This window comes from Primulina tabacum, chromosome 18, assembly GCF_025594145.1.
Source record: "Primulina tabacum isolate GXHZ01 chromosome 18, ASM2559414v2, whole genome shotgun sequence".
NCBI lineage: Eukaryota > Viridiplantae > Streptophyta > Magnoliopsida > Lamiales > Gesneriaceae > Primulina > Primulina tabacum.
The window spans coordinates 28885066-28910473 of NC_134567.1; the positions used below are offsets into that span (position 1 = coordinate 28885066).

The 25408-nt window shown below is 32.2% G+C and overlaps 4 protein-coding genes and 1 long non-coding RNA gene across 5 annotated transcripts; 1 reads left to right on the forward strand and 4 right to left on the reverse strand.

Annotated features, from left to right (window-relative positions):
- Positions 1-6495: 6495 nt before the first annotated feature.
- Positions 6496-8971, reverse strand: LOC142533935 (growth-regulating factor 8-like). The gene is made up of 4 exons (XM_075640868.1): positions 8434-8971; positions 8012-8188; positions 7647-7926; positions 6496-7228 (listed from the first exon to the last, which is right to left on the reverse strand). Exons 1-4 carry the CDS (start codon positions 8669-8671, stop codon positions 6664-6666), a joined length of 1260 nt encoding a protein of 419 aa, XP_075496983.1. The 5' UTR covers positions 8672-8971; the 3' UTR covers positions 6496-6663.
- Positions 8972-10738: 1767 nt separating this feature from the next.
- On the reverse strand, positions 10739-13100 carry LOC142532885 (endoglucanase 1-like). The gene is made up of 7 exons (XM_075639418.1): positions 12870-13100; positions 12566-12775; positions 12148-12348; positions 11970-12062; positions 11726-11887; positions 11526-11637; positions 10739-11352 (listed from the first exon to the last, which is right to left on the reverse strand). Exons 1-7 carry the CDS (start codon positions 13089-13091, stop codon positions 10871-10873), a joined length of 1482 nt encoding a protein of 493 aa, XP_075495533.1. The 5' UTR covers positions 13092-13100; the 3' UTR covers positions 10739-10870.
- Positions 13101-15200: 2100 nt separating this feature from the next.
- Positions 15201-17398, reverse strand: LOC142532969 (uncharacterized). Its single transcript, XR_012816643.1, has 2 exons — positions 17205-17398; positions 15201-15626 (listed from the first exon to the last, which is right to left on the reverse strand). It is a non-coding gene; the product is annotated as an uncharacterized LOC142532969 (long non-coding RNA).
- Positions 17399-18383: 985 nt separating this feature from the next.
- LOC142532458 (uncharacterized) lies at positions 18384-19476 on the reverse strand. The gene is made up of 2 exons (XM_075638754.1): positions 19455-19476; positions 18384-19045 (listed from the first exon to the last, which is right to left on the reverse strand). The coding sequence occupies exons 1-2, from the start codon at positions 19474-19476 to the stop codon at positions 18384-18386; spliced, it is 684 nt and encodes a 227-aa protein (XP_075494869.1).
- A 1163-nt stretch (positions 19477-20639) lies between these two features.
- Positions 20640-24635, forward strand: LOC142533773 (putative lysophospholipase BODYGUARD 3). Its single transcript, XM_075640663.1, has 4 exons — positions 20640-21654; positions 21782-22110; positions 22853-23052; positions 24234-24635. Exons 1-4 carry the CDS (start codon positions 21102-21104, stop codon positions 24556-24558), a joined length of 1407 nt encoding a protein of 468 aa, XP_075496778.1. The 5' UTR covers positions 20640-21101; the 3' UTR covers positions 24559-24635.
- Positions 24636-25408: the final 773 nt, after the last annotated feature.

Genomic DNA, 25408 nt, shown 5'->3' on the forward strand with positions numbered 1-25408 from the left:
GAAAGTTGGGCATTATTTTGATTGTTGAACATGAAAAAAACAATATTGTATATAGAAAAATATGTATCATATACTGCAAAAGCAATGATATGTTGTTGGCTTCACTTGGGACAATATGTGAAAGCCAAACCTTGGTATGATATGTGGTCAGGTTGACGGTGGGGAAATCTGGTCGGGTTTGCACTAATAGACAAGTGTTGGGGGTGGTGCTGGGAGTATTTCCGGCATGGTCTCTTCTATATTTAATTCAGAGCCTGAATGAGGCAAACAAAAGCAAAGACTGCGAGATATAGTAGTGTTCATTGTAAGTAACGAATGAATCAAACCGTTAATAGGAGTGAAATAAAGTTACGGGATTTTTAGACGATCATTACAATGGGACAAGAACACATAATTAATTAGTTCCTGGACGACAAGTTTAACCAATTTTTCCTTCTTTCTTTCTTTCATTTCTTTTTTTTTTTTTTTGTGGTTTTTTGGCATTGTTAGTAAAATTTCCCAAATCAATTTCAAGATGCATGCTTATAGTTATCTATATCTCTATAAATATATGAATGTGAATTGTGAATTTACATCAATGTCCTTACATTCATTTAATAATAATCATTAATACATGTTTATATATGAATGTGAATTGTGAATTTACATCAATCTCCTTACATTCATTTAATAATAATAATTAATACATGTTTAGTTTTTTTTTATTTTTTTGTGAATTTACACACTCCATTTTTAATTTTTTTTGGTTTCCATGTTTTTCATCTATTAATTAATGAAATTTAAATTGAAGATAAATGAATTTTAGTCTTTTTCAATCTATTAATTAATGTGATTTTTTTTATTTTTTGTGAATTTACACACTCCATTTTTAATTTTTTTTTTGGTTTCCATGTTTTTCATCTATTAATTAATGAAATTTAAAATAAATTGAAGAGAAATGAATTTTAGTCTTTTCTAATCTATTAATTAATGTGAATTTACACACTCTATTTTTAATTTTTTTGTGAATTTACACACTCCATTTTTTTTTTCCATGTTTTTCATATATTAATTAATGAAATTTAAAATAAATTGAAGAAAAATGAATTTTAGTCTTTTCCAATATATTAATTAATGTGAATTTACACACTCCATTTTTAATTATTTTTTTTTGTTTTCTATGTTTTTCATCTATTAATTAATGAAATTTAAAATAAATTGAATAGAAATGAATTTTAGTATTTTTCAATCTATTAATTAATGAAATTTAAAATAAACTGAAGATGAATGAAATTTAGCCTTATTTTTTGTTGTAATGAAATTCGCACTCTATTTTTAAAATTTTACGATAGAACTGATACGATATAGCTAATACGAAAGTCACGACTAACGAGTTGAATTCGATTAAAGAAAATCTATATCTATATCTATATCTATATCTATATATGAATGTGAATTGTGAATTTACATAAATGTCATGGCCTTCATTTAATAATAATAATTAATACATGTTTATTTTTTTTGGTGAATTTACACACTCCATTTTTAATTTTTTTTGTTTTCCATGTTTTTAATCTATTAATTAATGAAATTTAAAATAAATTGAAGAGAAATGAATTTTAGTCTTTTCCAATATATTCACATAAATGTCCTTACCTTCATTTAATAATAATCATTAATACATGTTAAAATTTTTTTTTTTTGTGAATTTACACAATCCATTTTTAATTTTTTTTTTTGTTTTCCATGTTTTTCATCTATTAATTAATGAAATTTAAAATAAATTGAAGAGAAATGAATTTTAGTCTTTTCCAATCTATTAATTAATGAAATTTAAAATAAATTGAAGATGAATGGAATTTAGCGTTATTTTTTGTTATAATGAAATTTGCACTCTATTTTTTAAATTTCACGATAGAACTGATACGATATAACTAATACGAAAGTCACAACTAACGAGTTGAATTTGATTAAAGAAAATGAACAAGTATATGATGTTATGATGTGATGTTTTGACATGTTATGCTATTTTACGACATGTTTACCCTCATGCTAAGATCATGAAATGTATGTTGAGTACAGTAATTTTTATTGTTGCATGTTATATATATGTATTTGTTATTAAGTTACAGGTGTTGAGCCTTTAGACTCACTAGGTGTGATTGATGCAGGTGAGCATATTGATCAGTATATCGAAGGTGCCGAAGACTAAGTAGCCGGAGCTGGATGGGCGCACGCTAACCCAAGGACCTTATTTTTTTCGCACGTTTTCATCTATTAATTAATGAAATCTAAACTAAATTGAAGTAAAATAAAATTTAGCATTCTTCTTTTGTGATGGAATTTGCAATCCATTTTTTTTTTAAAAAAATTATATCTATAATGAAATTCAATCTATTATCTATCTATTATTATTATTATTATTATTATTATTATTATTATAAATATATGAGTTTGAATTGTGAATTTACATATATGTCCTTATCTTAATTAAATAATATTTATTACTACTATAAATATATGAGTTTGAATTGTGAATATACATATATGTCTTTATTTTCATTAAATAATATTCATTAATATATATCGCTTTGTTTGTTTTGTTTTCATCTATTAATTAATGGAATCTAAACAAAATTGAAGAAAAATAAAATTTAGCATCAGCCTTCATTCTTCAGTAAAAATTTGCACTCCATTTTTATTTTTTTTTCTTGTTTTTCATCTATTAATTAATGGAATTTAAAATAAATTGAAGAGAAATGAATTTTAGTCATCATTTTTTGTGATGAAATTTGTACTCCATTTAAAAAAAAACATATCTTTAATGAAATTCGAAACGATAATATTAATAAATATTTTTTTGTTTATTTTCTATCAGCTATTAATGACTTCTAAAATAAATTAAAGAAAAATGAAATTTAACCACCCTTTTTTGGAATAAAATTTAAATTTATCTTTCATATTTTGAATCTCCATTTTTTTGTGATGAAATTTGTACTCCATTAAAAAAAAACATATCTTTATTGAAATTCAAAACGATAATATTAATAAATATTTTTTTGTTTATTTTCTATCAGCTATTAATGACTTCTAAAATAAATTGAAGAAAAATGAAATTGAGCCACCATTTTTTGAAATAAAATTTAAATTTATCTTTATTTTTTGAAATAAAATTTACAATCTATTTTTTAAAATAATATATATATATATCTTTAATGAAATTTAAAGTAAATAAAAGAATAATGAAATTTGCATTTTTGTTTGATTTCTATTTTTTATTAATTAAGAAATTTTAAAATAAATCGAATAAAAATGAAGTTTACATTATTGTTCAAAATTTTATAATTCTCCAATTTTTATTAGGTTTTATGTGAAACAGTTTCATTGTTATATAGTCTTGAGAGGGGCTGACCCAGTTATTTCAGGGGTGAAAAATAATTTTTTTCACGATTCAAGTCAGATACGAGACATATTTCACAAAATTCACTCGTGAAACAACCTCATAGGAGTTTCTGTGTCAATTTTATTTTAATTTAAATAAATTAACATCTATGAATAACATAAATAATAATAATTAATATACTTCTCTTCGCTTGTTTGTTTTTTTCCATCTATTATTTAATATATTTTAAAATAAAATGAAAAAAAAAAAATTTAACCACCAGTTTTTAGAATGAAATTTAAATTAAACATTCATTTTTTGGAATGAAATTTACACATCATTTAAAGAAAAATATCTTTAATAAAATTTAAAATAATAATAATAAATACATATTCTATTGTTTGTTTTTTTCCCAACTATCAATTAATTCTAAATAAAATTGAGCAAAATGAAATTTAGCCATCATTTTTTGAAATGGAATTTATACTTTATTTGTTTTAAAAAATATATTTGTAATATAATTTAAAATGAATAGAAGAATAATAAAATTTACAATATATTTTCACAGAATGAATTATATCCTTATTTTAAAAATAATTCTTTTTGTTTGACTTCTCTTTTTTTTTATTGAATTTTTATAGTTCTCCAATTTTTGAATTGGACTTATGTGAGCCGATCTCATGAATATATCATTCAGATGGCCAACCAGTCAATTTTCAGAGTGAAAAACAATGATTTTTCATGATTAGTGTAGGACATGAGACATGTTCTCGTGAAATAGCATCGTAGGAGTTTTTATGAAATTTTTATTTCAACTTGAGTAAATTAACATCCATAAATAACGTAAATAATACACGATTAATAAATTTGAAAACTCTAATAAAATTGTGTGAATTTACATATATTTCCTTGTTTTCGTTAAATAATATAATAAATACATGTCATTTTTTGTTCGTTTTCAGGTATTAATGAATTTTATAATAATTGAAGAAAATGAAATTTCATTTTTGGAATGAAATTTACAGCTTTTTTAAATATATATATATATATATATTATAATATATATATATATATCTTTAATGAAATTTAAAATAACCGACACAATGTCAGCAGCTTAACTCACTAAAACTTCATAGAAGTTCACTCATCCCAATACTACATTCACTCTTGCATGTTTAACCTAGCAAAACTGAATGATAGTGAAAGATTTATCTTTTAGTCCGAATGTTGCTTAATCTTTATGTCAAAATTTATATTTGTTACCTACGATGCATTATTTATTTCTTATAATTGTGATTTACCATGCAAAGCCCTATACTAAGCAAATGGTGAATATAATGAGGATTGCATTGACATTTTTCCAAATTGTAAAACCCCATGCATGACAAACACAAATAATTGTTTGGTACCATAAGAAAACACTTCAAAAGAATCAAAATGAGTTTAAATTAATTTTATGTGTAATAATTACTCTTATATACATCAAATGGAGAGAAAAAAAGGAATAAAAATGAAATCAAATCGTTTTTATGTAAAACTAATTACCAATACCCAACCCAAGTTTTAGATCACACTAAAAAAAGGTGATCATTACTTTACGTCTTTATGTTACAAGTATAGAATAACAATCACAATTGAAGATGAGAATGAGATGGCAATAATAACATTATTTAGAAAAGTTGCAGTGTCTTTTGTTGAATGTTCTATTGAAGATTTTATTCAAATTCATGACCAGGTATAAGATAAAACAAACAAATGATTTTATATCTACATAAATATTGCATCTAACAATAAAAATTTTCAATGCAGAATTTACCAAATAACCCATATAAAGATTCGCTAAATCAACCAAGCTCCAAGCTCCACACATTTTTGTTCAAGTTAGATAATTCATTGGAAAAACGTGATGAAGTGTTAAAAATTGTGGCAGAAGCTATTGAGATACATGTTAATTATCCAACAACAAATGTCAATATCAAGAAACGGAGATCTCGAAAGATTATCAAGCCAACTAAACAAAGCTGTGTACCACCAAAGGTAGAAAAATCAAATGAAATAAATATCAACAAAAACATGAAGATCCATGAAGATGAAGATGAAATAGAGATTCGAGATGAAGAACCAATTGCCGATTACAAAAAAAAAAAAGATAAGAAGATAAAAACCGATGGACACAAAAAGATTTCAAGAGGTCTTCAAATCAAAGACAAGAAAATGTGATGATTTCATTTGTAACTAAATAATTAATTATTTATCTATTAAAAATTATTCTTATTTCAAAAATAATTTAAACACATTTAAATAAAATTATCATAGACAAATTATCTCTATTTCTCAACGTGCAACGCACATGCATTTATCTAGTATTATAGAAAAATGCCTGTAAATTCATTTCAATCGATCTTTCACTAATTTAAGATATTTTCTTTCAAAAGGGCGGATTGCGAAAATCAAGAGTCGGTAGGTGTAAAGGTTATCGGTTATTTTAGTAGTAGCTGGATGTATCCATTAATTATTTTGAGAATTTAATGATATTATTTGATTGGTATACACATTATATATAAGAAACAAATCAACGGCCAACAGTAAATAATAAATTGAGTAAATTGTGGACTAATTAATTGTCTGGTAAACCCCTCTAGCGATAAGGCTAACTCGAGCTTGTCAAGCTAAAGGGAACATTTTGAAGGTAGAAAATAGAAATATACAATATTTATCCAAGGGCAAAAGCTGCTCATCGATATTGATTCTGAGTGACAATTCCTTCGAACTAGCTAGATAAATTAATATTAAATACTAAAATAATGAGCAAACATTTCTCATTATATCAATCAGAAGCTCAATTTGGTCTTATGTACTTGAATTTAGAGATGAGATGGAGGAGTAGGTCTCTTGTAAGACGATCTTACGAATTTTTATCTGTGAAACAAGTCAATCCTACCGATATTCACAATAAAAAGTAATACTCTTAGTATAAAAAGTAGTACTTTTTCATAGATGACCCAAATAAAAGATCCGTTTTACAAAAATATGACTCGTGAGACCGTCTTTGAGAAATTTTTGCCTGAGATGGAGATTATCAGTTATTGTTATCTATTATGTTTTCTACAATTTTTTTTATTCCAACATGTAGCAGGTATCAAAGCATACATAGAAACAAAGACAGAAGGTGCATAAAACATGTCAGAGAATACAAAAATAACGAAACTAAATGTCAAAAAAAAAAAAATTAATACATCCGATCAGAGGACTTCCAACACTTGAATCGGTAACCAGACCAACGCCAACGTTCTATTGAGTTGTCAACGAAAAAATTTGGATGCATGACTACCATCTTCACATGAGTTACTAGTGTAGGTATAGTCACTTGGCGATAGGAAATTTGAATTACTAGCATTTCCAAGACACAATGCTTCACCCAATGGTCCACCAGGTATCTCGGACTCGTTAATCCCAACTCCGAAATCACGGTCATTTTCATTCCCTTCATCATTCCGATTCCACGACATGGATAATGTCAAAGAAGACGGTGACAGCCCTTTAATCCCTTCTTGTTCCCAAGCGTCAATGAAATGTGGTGGTGTTGTGTGGGGTCTGTTAGAATTCAGAGACAAATTCTCTTGAAAAGATGTCATTTTGGAAGGGACAAGTGAATTGCAGTACTCCCCACGACTGAATTCAAATCTATTCGCGACAGGGGCTGTGAAATCTTGTTTATGCAGTGCTTGAGATTGGGACACATTCTTTTGGTGGTGTGTGTGGTCTCTATTCATTAGGTCCAATCTTGACGCTATCTGGTGCATTTGTTGTCCGTAATTACACGTAGAGACAGGAATAGCGGTGCCGCTGCTGCCACCTCTCATGCGTCTTCAATAACCATGAATTATATTAAATAGATAGATATATGTATGTAATAAATGGGCGTGCATGCCAACAAGTGGTCAGACGACGACATCCACATGGCACACCATTTAATACATCAAACATATGATAAGAACAAGAAATTGTTACAATAATACCAGGGAAAATGACGTGACGCACAGTAAATGTAAAAATTAGAAACTTCAGGTCCTACTTGCTTTGTTTGTTTGTTTGCTTGCTTGGTTTTATGCCTACTAGCATTCTAAAATAGTTTGTTATTTGCCACAAACATAATGAAATATAACGGCAATCAAGTTAGAGAGCTCCAGACATGATTATTTCTGTAAATTTACTTCTCTTATTTTGATTCAATTTTTTGAAACTTTGAAATAGGAACTAATTTTAGCCACTATATTTAACTCACCTAGATTGGTCGTATGGTACGGTACCAACTCCAGGGACCATCACAGGGAACTGAGAGGCTGATGGGGCTTGAAGGGACTGCGTACTACATTTAGCTTCCACATGCTTTCTTGAACGGGGTTTGTTCTTGTGGGAATGGCGCTCGCAATATCTCTGTTCAGCCGCCGTGTTTCTCGCGCATCTCCATTTTTTACCATCTGTTCTTCTGCACCTCCATGGCTCTGGATCCAACTTACTAGATGAAAATCTTGAATCCACACCAGAACCGGATGCCACACACACTATGAAAGCAAAAAAAGTAACTGGAAAAGATGGACTAATCAGATGAAAATTAATTTTAATAGATACTCGGGAAAGAATGTATACTCTTAGACTGTGGGGCACCCGCAAGAGATGATGATGTTCTTGAAAAAGGTAACATTAATTCATGAGGAACAGGTATAGAGGCCATCATGTACTTCTGTATGATCTGCTGTCTTTCTAATTCATGCAACTGAGAGGCCGTGAATAAAGAATTTTCAGACGCTGCCAAACCGCCGCCTCCTGTGATAATAAAACAAACCAACAATAACATTCAAGTATCTCTAGATCAAAAGGGTTGTTACTTTATTTTCTCTGTCTAACTTGAACCCTTTCTTGACTGAAAAAAAAAAGCCAAAAAAAAAATAAAAATAAAACACACAAAGAGAAGACATCAAACGGTAGGAAGACGATTGCATCAAGACAATAAGAGAGAAGAAGATCATGAAGAGACTTGACAAGAAGCTCTGAAAAGAATTGTTGGAAACCTGCGGTACCAGCAGCATAGAATTCATCAGTGCCACATGCCTGGACACTTGAAATGTCCCAAAAGAAAGGTCCACCGCCGCGGCCGCCGCCTGCGGCAGAAGGGGTAAACTGATATTGATTGAGGGGAAAAGCCCTGGTCTTTTCGAATTCCGACGATTCAGCCTGTATCTTCAAAGCCAGCCCAAAGTCAGAGTACTCCGTTGACGTTGATTTCATTTCGTTTCTGTTCTTCATCATTCCCGACTTGTATTCTCTCTCTGAGCACAAACGAATGTAAAGAAAGCTTTGGGTTAAGAGTAAAACGTCTCAATCTTTGATCTATTCTCCGTGGTGGAATTTGGGCCTAGCGCGCTGAAATGAAAGTTGTTTCAAGGCTTGGAGATCATGAAGCCGCCATTTTGAACTTGGGGTTTTGGTTTTCCCATCACCGTTTGCCTCCTATTATTCCAACATTCTTCCTGTTACGCTCCATAATCCATACACTGCAAAAATGCACCGCTTCGCTTCCTATATGATTTTCTTCAATGGTTAACATCATTAAAAAAAACAGACGCTGAGATACTCGATTATGGTAATAAAATAAAATATATATATATAAATAAGGTTAAAACTATTAATATTGTTAATTAAATTATGTATCAGTTGTTAAAAAGATATTTATTTTGCTATGTGCCGACATTATTAGTTTATGCGATAATGATCGCACGATATGAACTTTCATTACAATAATATTAGGCAAAAACTTATATGAGACGATCTTACGAATCGTATTTTGTGAGATGGATCTCTGATCATCCATGAAAAAGTATTATTTTTTAGCTAAGAGTATTATTTTTTATTGTGAATATCGATAGGGTTGACCTGTCTCACAGATAAAAATTCGTGAGATCGTCTCACAAGAGACCTACTCATGATATTATATATTAAAATATAATAGGATAGTTTAGTATTTTTCCCTGCAAACGATAATAAAAAATCTTGAATTTACTTGTACATTTTTAAATTTAATTTAAAACAATATAGGGTTTTTTTTTAATAGTTTCAGAGTAATTAATAGTGCTGTGGTGACCATCGTAAAAAACAAAACTGTGTCAGTCAACGAAAGACATAGGAGTAGATAAAAGTAGGGTAAGTAGTATTGATTACAGAAAAGAAAAGGCCTGTTTGGGCTGCGGAGGGAGCTCCTTTTTTATTTATGTAATAAAATAAATATATTGTCAATGGATAACCAAAAGGAAGAGGTAGGGGTAAGGTGGGATGACTAATTTAAAATTAAATTATTATAAATCCAAAATTAATTTACTAATTTTATATCCAAACAGCACCACGCGTCAAGTTTTTTTTTTTTTTTTTTTTCACAATATTTTGTTCAAAAACGCGAAAAACGTTTGACTTTATTTCATGTTTTACTTGGGTCGGCCCGGTTTTTGCTAGAATTAGATTTGATGTTCTTAAATTGATTTGAACTAAGATCGCACACAAACTCCAATGTCAAGGTTGTAAATTTTGTCGAACGAATTTCAAATCTGATCCGATTAATAAAAAAATAATATTTTTGTGCTAAAATTATTATTATTTATTTTAAATTTGAATCAAATTGACATGTCAATTGGACGGAAAATATGAATCTTATATGTAAGTAGGAAGGTGTTTAGACAGTAATGTCGATTGAACTGACGGTCCGCATCAAAAACAGAAAGCGTGTTTTTCTTCCCCCTTTAACACGTGCCGACTCTCATTGGGCCTACGGGGCTTTGAACATTGACGACGGGACCATAATCTTTTCTACTTCATGGGCCTTGATTGTTTACTCTAAAGAAACGTGGGATAATTAGGAGGACCAAATTCATTATTAGTCATGGGGACCCATATTCTTACCCCCTCTATTCTAAAACATACAAATTTGATAAGTTGAATGATCATTATGATCGTTGCAGTGATATGCGACTTGAAGCATGAAATGCTGAAATTCGAAATAAGATATGTTTTCGGTATTGAATTTTTCAGAATTAAATAACTAAAAATATGTTTCCAAAGTTTAGTTTTGACCCTGATGATGTCGGTGCAAACAAATTTCAACTGATCCATAACCGATGTCCTAATGGAATCGTAAAGAAGCAGCCATTGACTCTTCAGAGCTCAATGGATATATCAGATGCGAATATATCAGGCTGTCTATGTTTCAAACGGAATGTGGCCACCACATCACCCTCAATTATTGAGGGTATCCATTAAAATGATAAATGACTTGCTCATGATTAATGTTTGAGGATATGTTGCAGTAAAAATTAGTAACAGAGTAGAGAGACCAAGTGTAATATAATAATGACTATCCAAGGGTCCCAATCAGGGAAGACGAGACAATTTAAGATTCCATACTCCATACATGGGAATCCCATTTGGATGGAAGCTAAAAACAAACTAGACTGCTGTTAATTATTGTGAAAAGAAAGCCAAGACTCCAACAAATGGAGCATTGATATAAGTAGCTGGCTCAGATTGTTGATAATTATTTCTGTCATTCGAAAAATTATCTCGATTGTCTGGACCACCTACGATGGCTCCTACAAGAACATTTGGATTAGGCGAAGCCGTGTACAGGTACCGGAATCCATCGCCACATCCGATGTGAGCTGAGTGATCATGCACAGATGGTAAAGAAGAACCTCTGTGATGTATGCGTGACGGATATCTCTGCCCGAATCCAACCATATATGACATTTTGGACGGATTTTCGCCTAATATGTAGTCGACCTGCTTCTTGGCTATGGCGACGAGGTTTTCTGAGGTGATGGCAGAAGTCCCACAAGAGATCACTCCTCCATTTAAGTTGAGATATTTGGCATACGTTAGAATGAGGAAGGTTGATGTGGTTACGTATTGGAGGTTGCTTTCACTTTCCTTGTAGAAAAGTCCCCCTGAAGTTATTATTTTGTTTACACAGTATAAACCAATTGACCGAAAGATTATAATATTCTTACGAAGTCAAACGACTTATGAAACTAGATTTCTATTGTAAGGGTGACATAAAATTTTCCTTATTTGTCTCGAAAATTAATGTTTTTGCTATAGACGTAGGTAACCTACTAACCTGGAGTATACTGTGCCTGGAAATTTGGTGATCCAGGAATCAGAGAACAAATATAATTGTCTGAATGCACTTTGTACAGTTGAAATTCTTGAATATTCAATTCTAAGAAGCCCTGGAAAAATAACCGATAAAGAAAACAAATTAAATTCTTTTTGAACCTTCAACTGAAATTAAGAAGTTGAATATACAAGAAATGTGACCTTGGAGAGTAAAACTTTGGTTCCAGCCCGCTTGTCATCCCAACTAAACGAGTAATCGTCTTCATCGGCCCCAAGTGTGACACCATTTGACTGAATGTAAGCCAAATACGAGGTATTTTCAGAAGCTTTATGAATCCATGATGCTCCCCACAAAAGCTCATCCTGAGTTCGAATCACGAAAATGAACTTGGGAAATATATAGTTTTCTGAAACTAATAAAGTAAATGGTGCAAATATGCCTCACATGATATCCTGAATAGGAGCAGTAAAATGGACAAACTACGGAACCAAGAGAATCGCTGTAAGCACCTTTGTACCGATCAGCAAAATCAAAAACCTGCATATATAGATATATGATTCAGAAACAGTTCTGTGATGATTTTGGACAATTGCGACGAAGAATAGAATGAAACTGGGCTTACCTTCATTGCAGTGTTGAGTAGTTTCTTGGAATAAGGAGGATCTGAATCTTTGAACACGATAGAGGCAGCCGCCAGTGCTGCAGCTGTCTCGGCTGCTACATCGGACCCAGGATTCTTAGGCGAAACCTTGTACACATTGCGTGGTGTGTCCATATCCTCGGGTCTTTCCCAGCAACGATGATCCATGTTAGGCTCTCCCACCTGCGTCGTTCAGATAATGCTGCATTATTTCACGTTCTGGCATGATTCATACTACTTGTCGAAACTTAAATGAGTGTCTGATATCATGTCTAACACATCAGTTCTAAGGACACGAATATGTGTCGAGTTACTCAGGCCAAGGGATATAGTATACTACTTGATATTGATTACAGGTCGTATTAGCATTGTTTTGAAAATTATATCTGTTTATTCTCACCTGAACGTATAAGGTGGCTGGAGTGGCTGTGGCTGCTTTTAAGAGATAATCCGTGCCCCAGCGAAGGGCGGCAATCGCGTTTTCTTTCTGATTTTGCATAGAGGAACCAAATTCAATGACACTCCAAGCTAGAAGTGTGGTTGTAAAAGCCATTGGCAATCCAAATTTGACATTGTCCCCTGCATCATAGTATCCTCCAACGAGGTCAACCTGAAATTTAAAATATCTCCAAATAAATAAATAAAACGCTACTTCGACAATCTATATATCTCCTAATATATATGTATATATTTATGTAATTTACATGGTTAGTAGAGCCATCAGATAGCCCTGAATCACCCCTCCACTTGAGATGTTGATTCGGGGGTAATCTTCCTGATCTCTGGCCCTCAAAAAAGAGGATCGATTTCTCGAGGGCTTCCGAATAATCTTGGGAAGTGAATGCAGAGCAAGATAGAATAAGAAAGTATAGAGAGAAGCAACGAACATGCATGTTAACATTTAATGTTGAGGAGGAAGATGACATTTTCTTGAAAATCTTGTGAGTCTGATCATTTTAGTGATAATTCACACATATATTTATAGGACTTTGCGGTTGGAGAAGTCGTTAGTAGTTGTGTCATGGTGTGAGAGAAATAAAGAAAGTCACATTTGAGTCACGGGATCAGCTGCGCAAAACCAGACATCATGTTGCATTTTGAAGAAACAAAGTTTTCATCTCAATGTCCCAACGGTGGAAGGAACAAAATCTCTTTAAGATAATACTGGACTGTAGAATCCTCTCAAAATAATGTTAGAGTAGGTGCCCGTCGAGTCAAGTGTTGGCCGATGGTTAATGTTGAAACTCTCGGTTCTTGTATGAAAATATTTTTGAAACTTCCGTTGCGGAAACAAGCTTTAAGCGATCCCCTTTCAAATAACACATACACACACATAAAAATTAATAATTTCTTTACTAATACTGACTTGTATAAAATATGCGCACCGTGTACGAGGTGCTATTTTTGTTTTTCCAGAAATGTACGAGGTGCATTTTGAATTTTATGTAACGAGTAACCTTTGATTGAAGTCTGGCTCGACCACTTCACGGATTTTCAGTGCCTTGTTGCCATAGAATTTTTTAAAATATCTTCCTATAAATATGAGCGGATATTTTTTACTTTGTTCCTTTTTTAAAAATAAAATTAATTTGACATAATTATAATAAATTCGTAGGTTTAAATTCTTTGAGACAAACTGCGAAATTCAGTGTTGAATAACTGATGCAAAGTGGGGTGAGAAATTTACAATTCATTTTTTAGAACACATTTTGTTCTGTGACGACATGTTGACTGTATCCTCCGGCGAAGAATGATAGAGCTAACTCCACACGAGCTCAATCGAGCACACGCTTCGGCATGGCTTGTGACTTTAAAAGAGTTCGTTTGGATTTTAAATATAATTAGTACCTTTTCAAAAGCTCAAATTTGAAACTTTTAAAGAGTTTTTCAACTAAAAAACACTTAAAATACTTTTGTAATCAAACCCTTAATCTATGGTTCGATGAGTTTGACGTTGAGCTTTCTATATCTATGGTTCGATGAGTCTGTGCTCAAGCTTTAGCTCCAACATTCTTTTGCTAGACTCGAGTCAATTCATTTACACTCAAGTCGATAATTATGTTGACTTGCTGAGCACCTTGGATTTAAAGATTTCAATGGTCATCATTACTTCTGGAGGAAGAAAAATATAGCAAATTGAGAATTCGCTTCTCAACTATTAAGTAATTGACATCAAACTCAAGCAGCCGTAATTAATCATCTCGATCACGCAACATTTCAGGGGAGAAAATGTAGAAACATGCGTGATTTCGGTGTAAAATTAAATGGGTTTGGGTTGAAATTGTGTGAGGTGATAGGCGTAATTAAAGGGTGGAGGCGTGCTACTATTATTGTCATCTTCCCAAAAACCGAAGTATAAACTATGAGACCAAAAGGCGGAACGATGTCTTGGCCGTTTGTGTGTTGTGACGTCCAATCGCAGTCACGGGAACTACAATCTCTATATTTCACATGTGCTCACCTTGCCCCCATTCTCAGTGGCAGCACGAATAATTTCATTCTAAAATACTTTTTGTATTAAATCTTTCTAACGAAAACATGATGCATATTTATTAAAGTTTTAAAACGATTATGATATATTATGTGAAGCTTTGAAACTAAAATTTCGCACGTAAAAAATATTGGTTGCATATAATTATGAATATATATGGTTTCAGAGGCCAGGGATTTTTAATGATGGAAACAACTACTTGAAACGTTACAAGAGAGAAATTTGAAATACACTAGTTCAAAGACATTCAAAGAAATATATTAGACACATTCATACTATCCCAACACCCAATTGGTATCCCGTGAATACACATAAGAAGGATGGGAAACTGGAAGCATATGCCAGCAGTACAGCAGCCATTTTGATGTTTTTTTTATTCGATCTCATACAACCCTAACACAAGAACATCATCGGACACTTTCATGCACATAGGATTTTTCGTTGCCCTCTGGACCGATTGAATTTGACAATGAATCTAGCAATAATTTAAGTAATGGAAAACGAAGAGAAAGAAACATAAAAAGTCAATGAAAATGGAGCTCTATGAGAAGGAAAGCTATTTAAGAATTGTGCCACACAGGTTGACTGTTTACTGGAGAGGTCATGGAGTGAATTATCCATGTTCAATACTTAATTCGAATAGCATCGTGCATTTCAGCTTGCAGCTTCGACACTTACTACACGTTTCTGGACATGAGACAACTATAACAAAGCTAGAAAAGCACATTTTTCAAACTCAATCAAACATGACATTATCAAAGTCATTTGAAAAATTACCCCAAACTCTTACATGGAAATGCGGCCGAAACAAAAATAAGATAGCTAAGAAGTAAGAAGCTTGCAATTTTTGCAGAAAGGGATACAGCATGAACTTCTACTCAGCAGCTTCAACACGAATCGGTGCCTCGACATCTTTTAACTTCTCCAAAGATGACAGACGTCCATCCAGAGAATCATAAACGCCATTCATCTACAATAAAATAAGGAATAGCCAATGATACATTACCACTCTTCAGCTTGCAGTTTCTCGCAACACCAGATTTTTTATGAATTTTGAATTCATAACCAAGAAAAAAATTATCTATCCTCTAAATCATAAAAAATTCGAGTTACATGATCTACTCATAAGGTCATATAAAGCCGTCACTGACCATCTTGTACCAAAATACTTAGGATACGGATGGTTATGTTTCTGTTGTTTTCGGAAGTTTATTTTGTGACAATGAGTTTTTTGAAAATATATTGGGAAATGAAGTGTAGTTTTCATCTTTTTTAAAATAATATTTACCATAGAAAATATATTATACAGAATTTCGTCTGGTAATTAATAATTATATTTTAATAGTATGAGGGATTTCGAGATTTTAAAATATATGGCATTGTGTTACAGTAAAATATAGCAATATGGCATTTTTGGAGAATAAATATGAAAATATAACTTAAAATTGCTCTTCATGAAGGGAGACTGAAATTTACGGAAAATAAGATAAACAAAAGCAAACACTGAAATTAAGATCTCACCACTCTTCATTGTGTCATATTTGATTGGGAATGACCTATAGGTACATTTCTCAATTATTTTCTTTCTAAATCCCTCGATATTTCAGTTACTTTGTTAGTATGAGCCAATTTGTAAGTCTTGGTAACCACAGTTGATTGAAAGCTCTTCGTGATAGATTGATGCTGGAAGATGTTGTTCCATTATTTCCTCACTTAGCTATTTGATGAAGAGAATATTATTTATCATGAGAGATTTCCAAGTTTTCCATTAGGGCTTTAAAAAGGACAATTCGATCACTCATTTCTTGATTAAATTTTTTCATCATGTGCCAGATCTAGAAACTTTTGCTTGCATTGTATTATTTGGTCTACGTGCTGGAACTGAGAACATACGCGATTATGGTCATGCCAACATCTTTTCAATGTAATCTCAAACACAGACATGTCTGAAAAACCAAAACTATTTTGCCACCGCCATCCTTGCAATCCAAGTATTAATTTCAAAAAATAAAGGACGCATTTTGTGATAGCCCTAAAGTTAAGTGACTGAAAATGATAAGTAAGAGTTGGAGTGTTTAAAGAAATGCAACATGAACCAAGATAGCGCACGATCGAACATCCTTCATACAAGCATACCTTATGGATTTTAACTCTTCATCCACAAAATTCTGCCACAGCAAATGTGAAGCAATTCAAAATTAGCTGTACACAAATTTCACCATTTCTAAATCTGAGCATATTTACAGCTCGACCTAGTATATTCTAGAACTGAATTAATTCTTAAAGCCCAGTGAATCCTTTTTTATTAATCAAGGAAATAAAACCCAATTTATCAGGAAAGGTATACAACAAATGCAAAAAATAAAAACACGAAGAAAAGACATCGATTTCATTTTAACCTACAATTAACAGTATTTCATGTTAAAGGTTTCACGTATCCATTCAATTAAGAATCAAATGTATGAAATTATAAAATTTACGAACAATAACGAATCCGTGAATCACTCGTAAAATTTAAGCATTGTAAATACCCGTCATAATTTGGTACCTGTTCAGAAATGCCGCGGTGAGCTATCTTAAAATCCTTGTGCAGAAAATAGAGACCCGCGGCAGATGCGACAGCGGCGCCGGTGAAGAACGATGCAAACCTCACTCGCAGCACATAACCCATTATGTTATGTTTGCCCACTTTCAATTTCCCGGTTCCGAATCGTCGAACCGATTTTACGTTATGTAGATATATTTTTTAAAATAAAATCTGATATTTTCAACCGACGTTTAAATTAAGATCAAGGCTAAATGTAGCAAGCAATTCTCACAACACAGAAAAAAAAGTTGTATAGATCAAACTCTCTTTTATAAAATATATATATAATACACACTTATAATTAATACTTTGAAAACACTTGTTGTTATATTAAAAAACTATATTCAGTGATAATAATGTAAGTTTAATATTTTAAGTCCTATATTCATACTTACAACAACTCAACTCTGACATGTCTGACATTCTATTAGTTGATACAATTTTTGCATCTTCACAGTACCTCTCTATAATTGCAATTGTTATAATAAGTAAGAATCGAAAATATGAATTTGACTCTGATTTCAATTATCAAACACTTATTATTTTATCATAAGCTATTATACAACTCAAAATATCTCGATTATATATCAATTCATAAATCATATTTTTCTCCATCTGATTTCTCTCTTCAAATCAATTACTTATTTATAATAATCATTAGCTCTTGTAATTTTAAAAACATACATATAAATATAAACTAATTAAAAGTTTGATTTCAAATTTATTTGTTTTCAATGACATATAGAAGCTCTTTTCAGAACAAATTAAAAGCCATAAAATCTATAATTTTCGGTCTATGAGTTGGCAACCAAAACAAACATGAAAATTTTTTAACCATACACGTTCTCTCTTTAATTACGCTAAAATAAAATAAGAAATTTAATTCTTGCCTGATAAGTTTCCAACAAAATAATTTCACACACATTCTCTTCGTATTTCTCTTCTTAATTGTTATTAAAGCCAAGAATATTCTATCTTCAAAATCGAATTAAATGGTAAATGATAAGCAATTAATAGATACAATGAAGATTTTTCTTAATAAGTTGATATATATGTTGTATATTTTTAATATATGTTAGTAAATTGTAAAGTTTTAAAAAGTGTCACAATATGTTTTTTTTTTTTTAATGAAAATAGTCATTAATCATTCATTGTTCTCAACATCGTGGTTGATTGAGTTACATATAATATCTGGAGGATGATACGTAATAAAAGATTAACAAAAGATATTGCCGCGCGTGCCAATTTGTGAGCCACCATATTTGCTTGTCTTCTAGCATGTTGAATTTTGAAAGAAGGATGAGCTTCTAAAATTTGACAGCATCCGGAGATAATCGAGCCAAATTCTGTGTAGTCGACATTCCGTGTTCTTATTGCTTTGACCACCGTCTCTGAGTCCATCTCAAAAATAACATCCTGGAGTTCCAATGAAGATGTCCATTGAATAGCATCAAGAAGAGCGAGTGCTTCGGCCTCTTTAACATCAAACAGTCCACTTGTCACACAGATTTTGCTCACCATGAATTTCCCCGTTGAGTCTCTTACCACAGTTCCAAAACCAGTTGCTCGTTGTTCATTAAACAAGGCTGCATCGACATTGCACTTCATAGATGGATCGGGTGGTTTCGTCCATCGATCATCTGCATCCTGGCGAGATATGGCAGTCTGTCCTCCTATAGATTTCCTTTGAGCTTGGTTCCAGTTCATTACCATTTCAAAGCCGAGTGAAACGGTGGTATGTGGTGGTCTAGATACTCCTTTCCATAGCTTCTCATTTCTATATCTCCACAAACTCCACATAACAGCCGAAAAGTTCGGTTGCACAGCAGTGTGGCATTTGTTCAAACTCGCAAACAACCACTTCGGAAAGGAATCCTCATCTCTCGCGCACTGTTCTACCAATTCCAATAGCTTTGCCGCTTTCCAACATTCTTGTGCGTATGGACAGTCAATGAAGATGTGCCAATTATTTTCCAATCCCGGATCACAAGTTACACATTGTGAAGGCACCTGAATTTTCCTGGATTGGAGCTTCATACGACATTGCACAATATGTTAGATATCCCAATTAGATCTCAAATTCGAAATCCAATTTTAACATATACATTTTTCTCTACTAAAAAAATTACTTATATATATATATATATATATATATATATATGTTTTCTTGAATTTATTATATTTACTAGATTTATATTGACGCTGAACAAGTCCAAGGATTCCAAAGTCTCATTATTTCACCACCCGTTTGTCGCAGCACCTGTTGTCGTTATAAATATCTGTAAGGCCCCATTTAATTAGGATCACGCCTTGCCTGAAATTGGCCAAGTACTCGATCCGTGCCATGCATTTATTTTCTTTGCAAAAATTAAGGCCGCACAAAAAATCTCTTATTCATTGCGAACCTATCCATACAATATTTAGTTTTGACACCAATTTTCAAAGGGACACATAATTAATAAAATGACAATATTTAAGAGCATTTTTTTTCACTACGTACGACTTTAATTAAAGAAATAAATAATAATTTAAATCCATTTTACAAAGCACATACACATAGCTAGTCTAGACTCTAGCATAGCAGCAAGCTAGGTTCCACGGACCTAAATTAGCCTAATCACGTTTTTAAATAATTATTGGTCCTCATAGTCTATTCTTTTGCAAGATAAGACACATATATAAAAAATTAAATCATATTAAAAACTATTCAAACAAATTAAATTTTAAAAAAAGTATATTTAGACTTATATTATTTTTCAGAATATAACTTTATCCTTTCCTGCTCATGGAGAGCAAATATCCTTGTTTTTTAATATATATATATATATATATATTACTGCAAAACTTGTAATATTATTGAGATTATGAAATATGATTGATTATAAATACATCGGACGCATGTTCCAAAAACCCGTAGTAATGTATAATGTATATCGATGAATCAGCATTTAATGTGTGATTCTGCTCTTGCATGTGCTAAAGATGGTCGCTGTTTGAAATATTGGCAGCTTAACAAAGATGGGAGGTAATTATCTTAAATAGTTAAATGCAAGAGGTTCCGGTGGCCTCGTACCTTCGAATTTATCCGCACTCGTTTGTTATGGTTTGGTTACAATTTAGAGTACAAATCTCACAACATTGTCGCAACCAATTCGATTCCTTAATGTAGAGTAACGCTCAATGATTGTTTATATATATATATATATATATATTATCTTGGTTGACTTAAAAAGTGGTTGCAGCACATTAAAATCACACAATGATAAATTCTAGGTGACGGATATAAAGTTAGTTACACAAAGAAAATGTTATGTTTTTCACAAAAATTGTATAAAATACATCTTCACAAGCACAATATGATACACAAGTATAGAAAATGGGGATAAATTCACGTAGCTTGTTTGTTGTTACTAATTTCAACTACCACCAACCCTTCTCCCCTTCCGAGCAATCCGAGTTTAATGTAATATTGAATTCATTTACTTTCTATTACCTAAATGTACGCGACTAAAAAGACCACATCCGGCTTGCATTTTCCTAGCTCTCCGAAGAAAGTTTTTTCCCAACGCTTTTCCATCAATAACAGAAGGTAACTAGCTATCTTGCGAAATATGGAGTTGGTTTCTTGTCCCAACTGTCTTGACAAAAATATGCTGTGAGACTCCTTATGTTTCTTAATCTTCCTTCAAACTATTGATCAGGACATGGATCAGTCCTTAAATATGAATTACAGCCCAATGAGACCCTTTACCAGAATTCCTCCGTGATTTGTAAATCTTGTTTACTCCATTGTTAATTTTTTCACTATCAAGTCCTCGGCGGTTCTTGTTTTTAGTGATCGTTGTATGTGGTGAAAGAATGGGAACTAAGGACAAAATCAAACCATTTTTTACGTCGTCAGGCAGATTCTTGAATGAAATCTCGAGTTTTCTAGTGTTCACTCTGCTAGACATCTTAGATTTCGTGCTGTGCTACATGTACAAAATGGCTGATTTTTTCATGGAAGCAGAATTCAAGTCCTGTTATTGCTGGCCAGAAAAAGAAGCAATCACATCTTACAATGGCAAGATCGTAGTATCAGAGCAAAGGGAATCGAGAACACTTCATTTAACTTGGAACAAACTGCAACTCGAAGAAATTTCCGACACCCTTTACACACGCCCCTCGTTATTGTCCGACATATCGAAGTTTAGTATCAAACATTCCACAAAAAAGCTCAACAGAAGAGCCGGAGCCGTACGATCCACGTATACGGTTAATTCGACCAGTGTTCAAATGCTGCAAGAGAAGGTTACTAATCCGAAGCAGAGATTCCCTATTCCAAGGTGGTCTGATTGCGATTGCATGACTTGCACTTCTTGGATGACGTGTAGTAAAAACGCACTTTTTGTCAAAGTTGATGAACCCCAAGGTACGTATCGTAATACCCTTAAAACTCATCTTCTGCAAACGAAGTTCGAATTTTTAACCTTTTTCGTCTGCATATAAATACATAATCAATAATCTTCGACTTTTGTTGTCCTTTGTCAAAAACCCAGAAAATGTGCAAGAAAATGTGTTGTTCATTCATGGATTCATATCGTCGTCAGCGTTTTGGACCGAAACATTGTACCCGAACTTCTCAAAGGATGCAAAATCAAAGTATAGATTACTTGCAGTGGATCTGCTTGGCTTTGGGAGAAGCCCAAAACCGAATGATTCTTTGTACACTTTAAGGGAACATTTGGAGATGATCGAGAGATCTGTTCTCGAACCTTACAATGTGAAATCTTTCCACATTGTGGCACATTCTTTGGGCTGCATTTTAGCTCTCGCACTTGCTGTCAAGCATCCGGCCTCCGTCAAGTCATTAACTTTGCTTGCTCCGGTGAGCCCAAATTTCTACACATTTATATTTATTTTATTTTATTTTTAGTGTGATTTGAACATAAAAGCTTAAAATTAATTCTTCCCGGATGGGCAGATACCTTATTTATGACTAGTGGTAGTTTTTAGGGTTTTGAATTTCCCTTGAAATTAAGAAGTCTTGGGTCTATCTATATATGTTGAACATGATTTCGCCCTTCAAAATAAGATGGATTTATATTTTTCGGGATTTTTTTTTATTGTTTCAAATAGAGGTAAAAATTAAGTTTTTGGTCACATTATGTAACGAAGCCATAATTTCATTATTATGTCAATATAATTTGTGTAATTTGAAATATGGACAGTTTCACAAGTTTTTAAAAACACCCAATATTGTGTGTGAATTTTTGAGCTAGTTAGGGAAAAATGCAATTTTAGTCACTTAATTTGACATGTTTTTTAAATTTAATTCTGTAATTTATCGAAATTTGATTTTCATCTACTAAATTGAAAATTTTTGTTGAACATTTTTCGTCCGAAATCACTAAATACACTTAATATTGTTTGAAATATTGAATGTTATTTGGTATAGAAACCCTCTAAATTGTATTGGACATATAAGTGGCAATAACACAGGCTACCATGGATTCCTTTATTAATTGCAGGTAGTTTCGTTATTATTTCATTAAGTGGCATCCGGCCGTCCATTTTCTTGGTGATATGATATTTTTGTTTGAAAATTAGTTGGAAAATATATATTGCAGCCATATTTTCCAGCTCCAAAGGGCGAGCAACCTGCACAGTACACCATGAGGAAAGTGGCTCCACGGCGCGTGTGGCCACTCATTTCTTTTGGAGCGTCGGTTGCTTGCTGGTACGAGCACCTCGGCCGCACCGTCTGTATACTTCTGGCCAAGAACCACCGTCTCTGGGATTTTCTTACTAAATTGATCACCAGGAACAGGTAGTGTACAGCTAACTCTACCACGCGCATATTATTAGCGCGAAATCACGTGACTTGCACCTAAAGTAAGTACGCTATATCATGCATAGCTCCCAAAATTGGTTTCTTTATTATTTGCCACTTTTATTTGGTGTATTATCAACTCTTTACAAATAAAATCTTTAATAAAATAAATGTGTATATACTATCTGATATCATATTTCTTTTTAAAAAAATGCTAATTTCAAAATATAACAAAAAAATTTAATCTTTTTATATAAATCACAAACAGTTAATTAAAACAATCAAGTAAACGAGTATGTAACAATATTAAGGAATAGCAGCTGACGCTTACCAAAATATTCAAAATGATTTTTTTTTTTTTTTTGTCTCGTAACAATAAACTGTCTACGATATACTGAGAATTATATTAGGGGCAAAAATTTGTGTGAGACGATTTTACGGGTCGTATTTTGTGAGACAGATATTTTATTTGGGTTATTTATGAAAAAATTATTACTTTTTATGTTAAGAGTTACTTTTTATTGTGAATATCGGTAGGTTTGACTCGTCTCACAGATAAAGATTCGTGAGATCATCTCACAAGAGACACTCTTATATGAGTTAATAACAAACCTTCTTTTTTCCAATTTTTAACTCCAATATTTTATTAGAAACAAAACATATGAATATTTATATCTCTTGATTATGCTCTACTAATTTTCATTAAAAAAATTTAAAAGATATGTTCACGAATTTGATTCGTGAGACCGTCTTAAAATAATTCATGTGATTTATTTAAGACACATATTTAAAAGCGGTTCCAAATAATATGTGGCCAATAAACATTAATCACCAAATTAATTTATGACAGGTGGGAGCGAGAATAACCTGAGTTACAATCCAGTCAAATATAGTCGGGAATTTTATTTGATTTGAAACACAAACTAAGGTGATATCACGTAATAGCCAAAAAAATAATTATTTTGTTATGAACTAAAACAAGTGTCATATTTTTATTTTCTCAATAATTTTACTGTGGGAGTGGAGGACTGATTAAGAATTTTAATTGGGGCAGGTGGAGTAGGTTTTTATTTTTATTTTTCGAAAAAAAAAAAACCATTTAATTAATTAATTAATAAGAAAAAATTACAAATATAATGTAGTACCTGACGTAATTTGTGGTCAATGCATGGATTCAGGATTAGAACATACTTGATCGAGGGATTCTTCTGTCACACACACACCGCAGCATGGCATACGCTACACAACATAATCTGTGGTGCCGCCGCGAAGATGGAAGGATACTTGGACGAGGTCAATAATACACTGAAATGCGACATCACCATATATCATGGCGAAGACGACGAGCTGATCCCAGTTGAATGCAGTTACAATGTTAAATCCAGGATCCCACGATCCCACGTTAAAATTGTCGAAAACAAAGATCATATTACCATAGTTGTCGGGAGGCAGAAAACTTTTGCCAGGGAGCTGGAAGAAATATGGAAGAAAGCGTGTGGTTGATTAATATGTATGTAATTTGTGCACCGTACATTTTTAACATATATATTTCGGGGCGTTCCACATATTAAATTTACGAAGAATCTGAAATCAGTTTCTCAAATTGACCGCATTTTAATTTAATCTAAAGTCAGGAGCTCACTCAATGAATGTATATATGTATATATATATATATAGGAATTAATAAAGAACCCATAAAGCTCTTTGATTTTACTAGGGAAGAAAACAGTTACTGGTTACAAATTTATAACACATATACATATATATACATATATATATACATATACATACATATATATATTTAAGTGACGTCAATTTTTTTATTCACATTTAATTTGTTTTTATAGATCCATAATTCCGTATAAATAAATATCAAAGGAGGGACTGTGAAATTCAAATAAATAACATTAAATTATTTAATTAATTTGTTACAATACGGAGGTCGAAATAAGTTGGTCCATCCCGTTGACTCTCAAAAACAGACATGGTAACATGATGACACCTCATATGTAATATTGATGACGTGGATACATAACACATGCATGATGATGTCTATAATTAATATCTCAATATTATGATGGGACGTCCAAATTACTCGATAAAGACTAGACATGATCAGATTTTGCTTGTTGGTAGACCAACCATGCCTCGGACAGCTCAGCCGGTGCAAAAAAAACCCCAGGCCCCTACTTTTTATTTTAGTGCGTAATTCCGAAAGATTTACCTTCGATGCCTCGGTTTGTTCAATAATATGTAAACCGATTATTGTTGTCATAATTTTAATATGTTTTTGTTTGCTTCGGAAACGAAAATCTTCAAAACAAAACATTATCGTCATTCTAATTTGTTGATT